Raw genomic sequence first — 13278 nt, forward strand, 5'->3', positions numbered from 1 at the left:
GGACTCCTACAAACACTGCACCATGTCATTAAGGTATTATAGAACTGAAGAAGTTCTAAGAAATTTCTCTAAATGGAAGGATATAACTCTTGTGAAAGAAAGCATGTTTTCTGTTTTCTTCCTTCAGAGTGTGTGTATGTATATATATATATATATATATTTCCTCTTTCACTCTATTTGAAAAAGTACTAAACTTTGCAGGAAAAAATACTGAAGGCTGGCAGCCATGACAGTAATAATCTGGGATACTAAGAACAGATGTGTGCTGTTAAAGATTATATATAAACTATATATATATATATATCCTATGTATAGAATTTCATCTATGCATATTTGGAAAAACTAGGACCTACCTCCAAAGGAAGAATTAACCACTTGTTTTCTTGGAGGGGTTTTGTTTATTTTCTCACCTTTCACCATCCTGAATGGCAAATAACAATTGATGGCTGCTATCAAAGGCTAGATTTAGCATTATATAAGCTTTAATTTGTGTGGGTTTGGTTTTTTGGAAAGAATAAAGGAAAGATTATTTCTGTTCTTCATTTTCTCTATCTTTTGATTCCATCTGCAATGTTATTAACACTGCATTTGATATAAGAAAATTTTTCATCTCATTTTCTGTATTTTGAGCTATCATTTGGGGTGAGAGTTTGCACATTTCTGGTGGAGGAGAGTTAAGCTGTCCTTACTTCCTTCAGCATAATTACACAGGTCTGCATTAACTCTGCAACTCCTACACTACCAGCAAATTCTCACTTGCAATTTTATAATTGCTTAAATTAGCAGAAGTTATTCATAGAGTGTTATTTTCAATAAATATAGCAAAATGTAACTTCAGGCATTGGAGAGTAATATTTTTCCACATAAACCATGTAATGTGCCTATATAAGTAATAATGATCATTATAATGTACTTTCCCTGCTAAACTTCTTAAATGCTATCTGGTGGGAAGATGAGGCATTTTTGTATATTTGCTAGCAAACATTGCTTCTTAAATAATTTTCTTTTAAGAATTAATTTTGAGCTAACAAGTCATACAGGACTCATTGTTAACACCAGGCAACTTAGTGCAGTGTCTTGCACAGTTAAAATTTTATAACATCAAGAGAGATTTTTATCTTTAAAAACACTTATTTTTGAAGGCAGTTTGTTTAGAATAAAACTTAAAATTTTATTAATTTGTAATGTAGCCAAACATTAACTTAACAAATTATCTCATTAGCAAGAGGTTGACTGCTTTTATATGTTCCCAGGAAAAAATGCTGCAACAGGTCTTACAACAGGTCCATTGTGCTTTTAAGGGAAGTAATCACAGTGACCTTAAGAAATGGTAACAATTTTTAAGTGGTTTGCTGGTGAGGTAGATCAGAGGATCACTCTTAGTCAATACCCCTTTCCAGAAAATCAGAGAGCAATAGTGGTTTATATTTTCTTGTTTCAGTCAAATACTTTACAGCATGCATGTTATATATTTCTACATCCATTTTTTACATACCCTTTTCAAGGTCTGTTAGTACACATGCCATGAAAAAAAATTGTTTGAATTTTTAGATCTCTACTTCCATATTGGTTACTGAAAGAAACACATCAAGCATCTCAAGAAGGCCTTATTTTGAAATTATTTTGGCAAGATGCATACAATTAACCAGATTACCCCAAAAAAATAAAATCACATTAGGTATTTCTCTGAATTTTTCCACATTTCAAATATGCAGCAGTTAGACAGTGAGATTATATATTTTATAACAAGCACTTAATATGTTCACAGTTTATTTTTTAGAAGATCTATAAGGTTCAAAAACCTGAGTTCTCATGCAGATTAGGATTTTTTCAGGCAAATCTCCAACCTTTGCATTGCTGTTGACAATTTTGAAACAGTGGCCTGAAAGAGAACTTCAAAGATTGAAAAACACAGTACCAGACCCCTGAAATATAGTATCCTAATTCCTTTCAAATATTTGTTATTTGTTTTGAAGCTAAAGCAGTCCATAATGAGAGGGGAGAAAAAAAGATGGTGTAATGGATTTTCTGGTGTTGAGTAGACTAACAAATAGACTTGAATTTATCCATGTGTAGAGCTCAACAACATAATTTGTTCTGAAAGTTCTGGAGTTAAAAGTTCTAAAGGCAGCTCAGCCACCTCCACTTTGTCAGAGGCTGTGACCAGGAGGAGTCTCCAATCTCTTGGGCAATGATGTTGCAAGATGGGGACAAACCACGTTCCTCTGACCGTGTTTGCCCTTTGAGAGGTACCGTTTCAGAAGCCTTAGCCCACGTTTTTATCTCGTGTCTGGTCCAGTCTAAGCCAACTGAACTAGAAGCTGGCAGGGTAACTTCAATTTACATCTCTGTGTAAAATGCCTTGTCAGTGTTGCCGTCTGTATTGGCCCAGAGATCTTTATGTCCTGGGGGCATGGTTGCATCACTGAGCCAGCTCCCTTAAAGCTAATTTTGTTATCTCTACACAAACTGCTGTTTTCTAGCAGAGGACAGCACCTTGCAATTCAAAAGCTGTAAAACCTGTGGATTATAACATTCACGGAACATCCTAATTCCCCATAACCAAATCCTATCCTTGCCATAGTTTTAAAGATAGTAAAGTGCCTGCAAAGTACATGGCTCCAGAAGTATGTCTTAGTGGCCAATGTAGTTGAAAGGCATTGATGGCACTAATTTTCTCTTTCAATGTGACCCATGGACAGCAGGGCAGAATGTTACAGGAACATTGTCTCCTCAGCATTGTTCCAGCTCTGACTCTCTTCATCTGCTCATGTCCAAGGTTTCTCAGCTACTGAGGCAAACAGATTCAGCACTTTCTTCACTTGATACTTCTGAATCTATTGAGGTAAACTCTTTGCTAATTGGTCATAAATTCATGGATATTACTGATTTCAGAGCCCTCATTAATTTTTGTTTCAGACCGTTACAGCAGCAGAAACTTGGTTCACGTAATTCTGTTTTCCTTAGAGTTTCCTTCCAAAATAGTACCATCTATTAAGTGATCTGAAAATCCTGGAGAGTTGTAGGGATGTTTTTTTATTTTTTTGTTTGTTTGTTTGTTTTTTGTTTTTTTATTGTATATGACTTATCAAAGCAACATTCATTAACATTTGAGAGGGATTATCAACACTAGTCAGGAACTGGTCTTTTATACATAAATGTACATATTATACTGGAATTTCAAGTAGCATTATCATTATTGTAGGACAAGATATGCTGTTCTAGACTGTTTAATTAATTACAATGTATATAAATATTTATATGCTACGTGTTCATAATTTTAAAAGTATCCAGTAGCATAAGCTCAGGCTATTTTTCTGCATTATCTGAAAGAAGGATGTATAACCTGTTTACTTGACACCATATTTGTATGCATAGCCAACTGTGAGTTTCCCTGTGCTTAACTTCTACAGCTCCTTACACCATCCCAAATCTGACTAACTAGAGGTTTGCCTGAAGCTGTATTTTTGTTTTTGCACGTAAACTATCAAAAGAGACCCATAAACAGTGTCTGTATCAATTTCTGCAACAATGACCTTTTATATGGAGAATGTAGTCTTATATAAATTTGTCCATATGAAGGCTTAGCTTATAACAAAGCTTTGGGGCCCTGAGGGCTCCTTCTGTTAGGCTTAGCTGGCAGCATCTGGAGGTGGTGACACCTCCCCCCCCCAGTGAGGGACACTCACAAGGATAAATTTGGCACAGTATGTTGCAACACAAATGTGAGACAGCAGGTTTTATCTAAGCATCTCCTTGCTACCCTCCCCTTTCAGGACAAGTTCAGAGAAGAGGCTGGTGGTTCCCCCTTTTCGCTGGCAGAGCCTGTTAAACTCTCTTCCTTGGGACAGTCATGAACCTGGTTACCATGGTGACAGGGATGAACCTGACACTTCAGAGCACAGCTTGGGGAATCACACTTTCTGTTCACAATCATGTACAATTTTTCTTTCTAATAATGCTACCCTAAAAATATGTAATTTAGAATCCTGGAGACAACAGGTTAGATGGATCCAAACCCCAGTATATTTTTGGCATGCCTTCATCTCCCAGGAGCTGTAGACCAGGAGAAAAATTCTTTAGGAGCTGTAGGGAAGGAATAATTGTGGAGATTCCCACTAAATATATCTTCAGCTTTCAACTTGAGAAAGAAAAATCAGTAGAGCTGTACCAAAGTGACCCATGTGAGGATATCTGTAAGACCTCATGAATCATGTGCATGGTTTGCTAGAACAAGTTGCACATCCTATCTGCTGATCCCTGCAAATATACATTAAAATGTTTTCAGCAAATAGAATCAGACTTTTTTAAACTTAATAAAGCTAAAAGTGGTTATGGATTTTCCCTCACTGAACTTGAATTTATTAATTAAATTTCAGACTTACAAAAAATTTCCTTAATTGCACAATGATTATCACTGTAGCAAAGCAGTGAAAAAACTAGACTGAAGCAGGCCGAACAGTCTTTCTGGCCAGATGATTAAAACACAGGGCAGACAAGTCTAAAAAAATATTTATCAGAGAATCTCACCTGGTTTTTCAACAAGCCCTTTTCTCAGTTGGTAGACTGACATCTCCAGAGCTACCTTCAGTTTCATTTGATGTTATCATGATGTTACCTTGTTGAACTCATTCAGATGTCATTCTTGGATTTAATTAAAAGTTTTTGAATGTCACATAACAAAAGTGCAGAACAGATTATCTTGAGCACAGCTATTTTGAACTTCAAGCTATGCAGCAATAACACCAGTTTGTGAGAATTCAAAGATCTGCCATAAACAGAAATTAACATTCAAAGAAAATGCAGTGTAATAAAATAGCAGCTTTAATCATGCATAAAACTGTGTTTCATTCCTTGCTCACACAAAGGAAACTCAGAATAAAATGCTGTGAATGTTAAGAGAGTCAAATCATATGGTGAGAAGGTTATGTATAAAAATGTTGTTCAAAACTTCTGATTTAAAAGCTGTCTTTTGGAAGGCTGGCTGTTCTCTTAGTGGTACCATGCAAACAGCCCTTCAAAATCCTACCAGAATTTTCTGCTTGAATAATTGTGTTTGGATGAGTAAGAAGAATATCATTATCTTGATTCCTACACCATCTTCTTGGGAAGGTATAGGCAAATAGATTTTGTGCTGAGTGTCATAAATTCTCTGACAATTTTGCAAGGCTCTGTGTAAATTTTGAACCACAGAAGGAAGGAGAAGACAGGAAAGAAATATGTGCCGTGACTGGATTCCTTATGCCACAGTATGCTTCAAAAATTAAGTGTAAATAATTTGTATATGCTCAATTTTAGAAGTGGATATTGGATTTTTGGTGTGTTTGATTAAAAATGTAGTTAAAAAAATTAGAGTAATTAAGTACATCAGGAAATTGTGAGAAGATGGACTCTACCTCACCTGATAGAATTTTACTGTCCCTGAGAGAGTTAGCTACACTAGTCTAATTTAGTGCTGTTCACAGCTGAACTTCATGCTATTAATCATGGAAGTTGACTGATTGAATGCTCCCCTTTGTCATCTATTAAAACAAGGAGAACAACTTCTTACGCGGTGACTGTTACTAGCTATGTGCAGAGTCAGAATCACTGGATCGAGTTATTTTATGAACTTTGTGAGTGGAACTGTGGAATATGATTGTTGTTGCTGTTCATTAGTTCAGAAGAAAGGCAAGTAGATAAATTGCTAAAATCCAGTGTTCACCTCCCAGTCTAGCTCATAAATCTTCAGTGCAGGCAGCAATTTTTGTACAGGAGGAAGATGTAGTTAATGCTCTGTTTCAGGTCAGAAGCTCTTCTTGCAAATTTTATGGAAGATGAGTTTGTATGGGCTGAAAACTGCAGGGTTCTCTCTTTTTGGATTTACAGGATCAAAGTGCAAAAAACATACTGATATGCAAGGCAAAGATATTGTAAAAATTAACACTTAATTCATGGTCCATTAGAGTAAGGCTGCCCAAAGGAATTAGTAGTCAATAGAGAGTCCATTTTTGTATGATGATCATTGTGTTACCATGCAGGGTTCTTTCTCAGATCAATAAATTACCTTTTAATAGAGTCTGATGTTCAAGATATAAGAGAGGATTGCAGGACTACATTACTAAAAATTAATATTAAAAATTAGTAAAGCAGGTGTTTTTATAATTTAAATACTTTTAGAGTATTTTTGCCCTTCTTAGAAATATACAGTAGTTAATTCCAATTATCAAAATAATTGTATTTCTCCAATTTAGAGATGTGTTAGGATGTTGTTGTGGATCATGTCAAAGGCTTACAAAAAGTCCAGATAGATGATCTCTATGACTCTTCCCTTGCCTGCTGATGTAGTCACTCCATCACAGAAGGCCACTCGATTGGTTAGGCAAGATTTGTTCTTGATGAAGCCTTGTTTATTTCAGTGGCTTTGTTTGACAAAATCAGCAGTTCAGCCTGCAGAAGAGCCACTTCAGAGGACTAAATCCTGGTTGTCTTGTAGAGAGACAAGAAAGAGCAAGTTCTCACAGTAAGCAGCAGTTTACTTGCTGCTGTAGTCCTTGTGCAATCAGTAGCCAGGAAATATTCACTTATATATGTAGGTTTAACATGTAGACACAAGGTTTCTCTATTTTTCACTCTGGTTATGAGCTTACCCATGTAAGCTCACACATGGTTATTACAACACACTTTATCACAGTTAAAACACAACTAATACGAAATGTTTTCAAAGTCATACATTTCATTAAATTATTCTATGCTACATTCAAGAGCTTCCTCAAAATAGTCATTGCATGCAATTCACGTAGATTACAGTGTGATTTATATCTATGATTACTTTCATGTAGTCCCCAAATGTAGAATTTAGTCTGAAGAATGCATATATTATCTGTTGCTGGGAATATGCATATAGTAGTCCTGGATTCATTTAAACTTCATTTAAGTTCAAAGCAATTTTTCTGTTGATATTGGCAAGACAGGTATCATTTTGTCAGTAGATTTTAGCATTTTGGGTATATGAGGCTCATCCACTGATTATACACTTGGTTAGTGTATGACGATTCAATGACATTTTCCTCAATTAATTTAGGACTCTCTGGTACATTTCTAGTGGGCATCAGCTTTATCTCATAAGTAGCCTTAAAGTTCATTGAATGAGTTACTGTCCCTTACTTCAAAACCCTTAATGTAAGGAAACAAGAACAAATGGTCAGACAGTAGATATCCTTCTGGCTTTCCACTGTTGTTCAAAAGACTTGGCAGAGAGCTTCATTTTGAAGTTACTGGTGATCCAAACCAATAATTTCCTAGAGTGTATATAATAAAACACCTGTGCCTAAGTTTGGCCATAACCAAATATGTAAACACCCTCCATTACCTTTCCTTCAGATTTTCTGAAATGTGAATAGTTGTTTTTCTAATGTAACTTTTCTGAATGAAACAACTGTGTGTGTGGCCATGCAGTAGTTTTAAACATGACTCTGAGAAGCACATATATTGCAGCTTACTCTATCAAGTTATAGGTGTCCTATCTTTCTCCAGGGAAGTGGGAAACAGGTCTGTCATTCTTTCCCCTTCACTCTCTCATCACTAATACTCCTTTCAAAATACGACTGTCCTGATCAAAGCTCAAGCCTGTAGTGATGGATGTATTTTTGAGCCTTCAAGTTTTGAAGTGCATCTTTGGGTCACATTCAGTCCCTATCATTCGTATTTTGAAATCTCTGAGTCTTGGCCTTAAATCTCCATCCACACAACTAAATCTTTTGCTCCAGCCTTAGTTATTGTGCAGATTGAGTAGTTCTTACCTTTGCTAGGTCAGAGCTGCCCAGCTGCACTCACATTGTACAATTCCAGACACAACAAATATTCCATTCCTGTACGGTCCCTCTTTACCCTTCCCATGTCCTTGCTGTTTCTCAGTACTCCATACAGCAAAAATGATTTTCCCCCCCCCATTGGCATATGAAGTCGTTTATATTTAGCTTAGATTTGTCTTTTGACTCTACTGATTGGCCTTTTGGCTCTACTGCTTATTAAATGTTCATTCACATTTGTCACATCCAGCCTGGCTAATACTGGGACTGGGAGTTGATTCATTTTAAGCATTGAGAAGGTTGAATACCTTCATCTTCCAGTTCTGCCTCAAAAGTCATTCCCCTCATTTCCTCTGTTAGACAGCATCACATGTGTATCCAACATTAATTCTAGCTTGTGTGTGTTGTACATGCACACATCTCTTGCCTGATCCCCACTTTCACCCCTTGACACCTCAACAACACTTATACTACAAACACAATATACAGTGTTCAGTCCTTGCAGGTTATGTATGCAAGTGTGCATGCAGGCATGTATTTACATAGAGAAGGAAACATTTAGTATTTCTCAGCAGATAGAGTTCAAGCTGTAGGTGAGAGAGATGATTATAATGATGAATTCTTATGATGATGATTAAGTTTTACGATTAAAGCACTACCAGATCTCTCACTGTCTGTCTAGCTCTCGTGTAGGTGTCTGGAAGAGAACACACTAACTCAGAAGGTTTTTCTGAGGGTAAGTTGTACATGGTTCAGATACTGCAGAGGTGAAGGTTACAGAAACAAGTAATAAAGAGTAATTTTAAACAACAGCAGTATCCTTCCCTCAAAAGGTACTACGGGTTCCTGCATGTGGAATACAAAGAGAAATTATCTGTAACATGGTTAAACCCAGAAAGCATTAGATACCAATTATCCCTGATAATGACTACCCTGGCTTTCTAAATGGAGTAGATTTTCAGGGGAGCAGTAGCCTTTCTCTCATGTGACACCTTGGTTTTTGTTCTGCTGCTTTTGGTGATCTGTTGAGAAGCAACCTATTTCAGACTAAAGGACACTTTTCTGTGTAATGACATAAGCATGAGGATACCAGCAGTTTGTAACTTATTCCACATGAAGATGCTGCGAGGGGAGAGGTGAAGTGGCATCTGCTGCATGCTGGGTGGAGTGTGAGAGAAGGGCCAGAGGGAGAGCAAGCACACATACCCACCCCTTCATGCCAGTGAGTAGAGAAAGGGCCACAGCCCTAGAAAGCAGGAACTAGAAAACCAGAAAGCCATTTACTATTCTACAAGTAAACATCTCATGGGATTTTACCCCTGGCTGAAACCTATTTATATTTTTCATATTTTTACCAGGCTGGAAAAGCTCTTGTTCCTGATCCTTTTTACATCAGGCTGTTATGCAAAGAGGTGCAGACTGAATGGCTGTGCACTTTCATGTATATTATATTTTTCTCTGTAGAACAGTGGTTTGTGGGGTTTCTTTCAGGGCCTATAAACAGAAATAAAACTACTGCTGACTTCAAACTTAGCTTTGTGGATGACCTTATTTAGAGAATCAAAATTCCCAGTAGAATGCAGATCTCAGAGCAGATGCTGTAAGGTGAATTAATGTACAAAGGTGAACTGAAACTGGATGGAGGACAGAAGTACTGCAGATTAGGGTTCACATTATGGCTTGGAAAAGTTGTTTTACGATTTATTTGTGTATAAATGCTTTCTTACTATTCAGTGTTAAATATTCCATATTTAATATCTGAAAAAAATATCATTAAATGAAGTAAGGGTGGTAAGTTGATAGATTGTCTCTGCTTCGTCTTCTGCTTTTTAATACCATAACTTATTTGGAAAACCAGGTGCATAAACACTTCTGCATGTGTGGAGGTGTGTGTGTGTATATATACACACACATATTTATTCAGCTGTATATATACACGTATACATGCTGTTGCAAAGAGGGGAACAAAGATGGTGAAGGGCTTTGAGAGGAAGTTGTATGAGGAGCACCTGAGGTCATTTGGTTGATTCAGCCTGGAGAAGAGGAGCCTTGAGGGGAGATGTCATTACAGTTACATCTTCCTTGTGAGGGGAAGCAGAAGGGCAGGCACTGGTCTCTTCTGTCTGGTGCCCAGTGACAGGATCTGAGGGAATGGCCTGAAGCTGTGTCAGGGGAGGTTTAGGTTGGGTATTAGGGAAAGGTTCTTCTCCCAGAGGATGGTTGAGCACTGGAATGGGCTCTCCAGGGAAGTGGTCACAGCACCAAGCCTGGTAGAGTTCAAGTGTTAGGACAAGTCTCTGAGGGACATGCTATGTGTGACTCTTGGGGATGGCTCTCTGCAGGGCCAAGTGTTGGACCCTTCTGACTATGCTTATTCTATAGTTCTGTTAAATTTATAATATGTCTACATATGTATGTGTAGATGCTTAAACACATGATGCCTGTATCTGTATTTTGACTACTGTATTGACACACACATGTTCAAAAATTGTCACCAAAATTATTTCCTTGTCTCTAGTGCTTACACATTTAAGTAACTTCTTTTTTTGATTCATTTAGCAGCAGCAACAGAAGAACCTGAGGTGATTCCGGATCCAGCTAAACAAACAGATCGTGTGGTGAAAATAGCAGGAATAAGTGCTGGAATTCTGGTATTCATCCTACTTCTCCTTGTTGTCATATTGATTGTCAAAAAAAGGTAAGAAAATTATCTGTGCTGATTGATCTTTTTTTTCCCCCCCTCCCTATCAAACTATTTTTAAAGGCTGTTTTTTACATGTCTTTAGAAAAAAAATGTTTTAGGACTGGTAGGTCCTTTTGGTCAATTTTTGAATTAGTTCCTTGTGTTTTCTCTTGGTTTTGCTGTGATTCTTAGGATGTCTTTAAAGATACTATCTCTTTATATTTAAGATCTGATAACTATACATTTTCTCATACTATTTATTTCCAAGGATTTTTAAGTTGGAGATGGAAGAATGTACAGATGGTTAAAGTGGGTGGATTTGAAATTCATGTTGCCTTTTTTATTTTTTAAAGCAAAGAAAAAATAATAACTTATTGCACTTTTCATGTTTTAACCACTTAATGAATATTATTTTCTCAATGCGGCTCTAATGAGTTATTTGTATTTGTATGTTACACAACTTGAAAATAATGTAATTTTATACCTCTATTTATGCTCTTGTAAACTTGGAGTTTTTTCTTAAAAGTCATACCACATCACTGTAAAATTATCTAGTGAGTCCTTAGTGCATGAAATTGTTTAAAAGTGTATTAATTTGAGTGAATTTAAATTTTTTTCAGTGCTTTCTTAGACAGTAAGCAATATCGCCATCTTCTGGCATTGTTCAATGCTCTCCCTGCATCCCAATGCTCCTACCTGTAGTAACTTGTGCTATCCTATTGCTTGGTCAGTGTTTCAAAGCCTAGCCTTCCCAGTAGCTGTAACTCTTTTAACCTGGCATACAAGTTCATAATATGTCCCTATAATTCTGTAGTTATAGTTTAGAAACCAGTTCCTCTCTCTTTGTGCAACCCATCCCTGGCGGGTCCCCTTCATGTGGCACAAGCTGATTTCTCTTGGATAGAACAAGCCCTTTGCCTTCCCGTGGTGTGTGCGTTGCGTTCCCTTGCCTTTTTCAGAATTTATCATAAAAAATATTTTTGTCATTGTTGCGTATATTCCTCTGAAATTCAGCTTGCTATTATTTTTAAAGATTAAGATCATTCTCTATGTTATGATTGCTGGTTTGTATTAGATTTTTTTAATTTATTGCCTTTTTACAATTATCCCTGGAGATATATAACTTGGAGAAGAAACGTCTGCATTAGAAACATTAGGTATGCTTATAGTGTTCTGTGTTAGTTAGCTACATATGTGATTTTTCCCAAAAGTGCTTTTACTTTTCTCTGTTGTTTACCTCTGTGGTTGAGAATTAACACATATGCAAAAGGTTCAAACTCATCACGTGCAAAAAAGACATACAGTCAGCTAGCCTTCTTTATTTACACGACTTTTGAAAAACAAAAAAAGAAGTTGTTTTTCAGCTTTTAGGTGGAAATCTCTATATTTTAGCTTTGTATCCAGGTATGTGCTGGAAAATACCATCTTAGTGCGTGTTACAGTGGTCCCCTTATGTTTAATAGAAAATTCTCTGTGTGTGCACGTGTGTTTGTGTGTGAGAACAAGACTGTCTAACACTACAGTGTCAGTCACTTCCAGATGTGATTGACTAGTTTTGCAAATAGCAAACAAACAAATCCATGTGTACATTTATCCTGTCCTTTTTGCCTCTTCCATTCAGAGTCCTTTTAGGCTCAAGTTTTTGCTATTGAATTGTTTGACCAAAGTGAGTCAATTATATCTGTGAAGTAATATTTTTAAATTTCGCCTTTTCCCCCTTCCCTCCTCAGAAACTGTGAAGGCAGTATTCTTTTAGAAATTATCGTCATTCTATAGCACATAATATTTCTAAACTCCTCTAGTATTTTGTATTCTAAATAGGTGAGAAATTAACCTGCTTAATGAATTTTTAATGTTTAGCAGTTTTTCATCACGATAGTTTAATTGGTTGTCTATTGCATATGTTGTAGGTGTGCCATTCTTCTCCCCCTCTGCCTTTAGTGAAAATGGGCACTTTTTTTACACCAGCTTTAGTCAAGGTCTCTTACAAAAAGCGTAGAAAAACGGTGTTCCTGAGTTTAGTCAGTCCATCTAGTGAATCAGGGCAATTCATATAATGAAGCCAGAAGCAGCTGTAAAAACTCTGACACATTCACACATACAAAAACACACTTCACGTAGTTGTGGTGGGACTGAAAACCGATCCGTCTGAATCATCCTCTGTAGTGTACCTATTCAGTGATCCATTATGTAGTATCCCTTTTGGTACCCGAATTGACCACAGCTTATTAGATGGAAAAGTCAATAAAACAATGGTTTCTGCATTTTTATTGGTTTATTAAATCGTATGCACAGCCACCGCTATCTCAAACTGATTAAATGCAGCATTACATTTTATTGAAAAATGGAGTACTTAAGCAGTTTTGTTCATAAGCTCGAGATGTTTTAGGCTTTGCCTGATCATTTTGTACAAATTGGTTTGAAGTTTTCCTCAATGAAGCTCTTAACAGCTTTTACAGACTTTTACTGGAGTAATCAAACCAGCTAAGAAAAGGGATACTGCATCTTTAACAAGCAATGCCATTTTTATTTTCAAAATCATTGTTGGACTATTTCCAAATGTCCTTCATTTCCTTCCATTTGTTTACCTTCCATGTTTTTAATGCTCAGCATGACTACATCAGCATTTCCAGTTGTAAGATTTTAAAATAGAAAGCATATGTTTGCATTCAGGAAATGTGTGGTGGATATGCCAGTACACACATGTCTGCTGGAAATGTGCAGTTTTCTTTAAAATGTGTGTACTCATATAGCTACACACAGTACGCATACAAACATATATGCATACAACTGTGTACTGATAAA

At 36.6% G+C, this 13278-nt stretch overlaps 1 protein-coding gene across 2 annotated transcripts in view; it reads left to right on the forward strand.

Annotated features, from left to right (window-relative positions):
* PTPRK (protein tyrosine phosphatase receptor type K) overlaps positions 1-13278 on the forward strand; it is a 382407-nt gene that overhangs the window by 335754 nt on the left and 33375 nt on the right. For both annotated transcript variants that reach the window (XM_088052431.1, XM_088052432.1), the window contains exon 14: positions 10350-10488. In XM_088052431.1, the coding sequence (XP_087908557.1) occupies positions 10350-10488 (139 nt within the window). The remainder of the gene's footprint in view (positions 1-10349; positions 10489-13278) is intronic.

Source organism: Pseudopodoces humilis, chromosome 3 (assembly GCF_049639895.1).
Source record: "Pseudopodoces humilis isolate 2021_Gansu_Grassland_sample_001 chromosome 3, ASM4963989v1, whole genome shotgun sequence".
NCBI lineage: Eukaryota > Metazoa > Chordata > Aves > Passeriformes > Paridae > Pseudopodoces > Pseudopodoces humilis.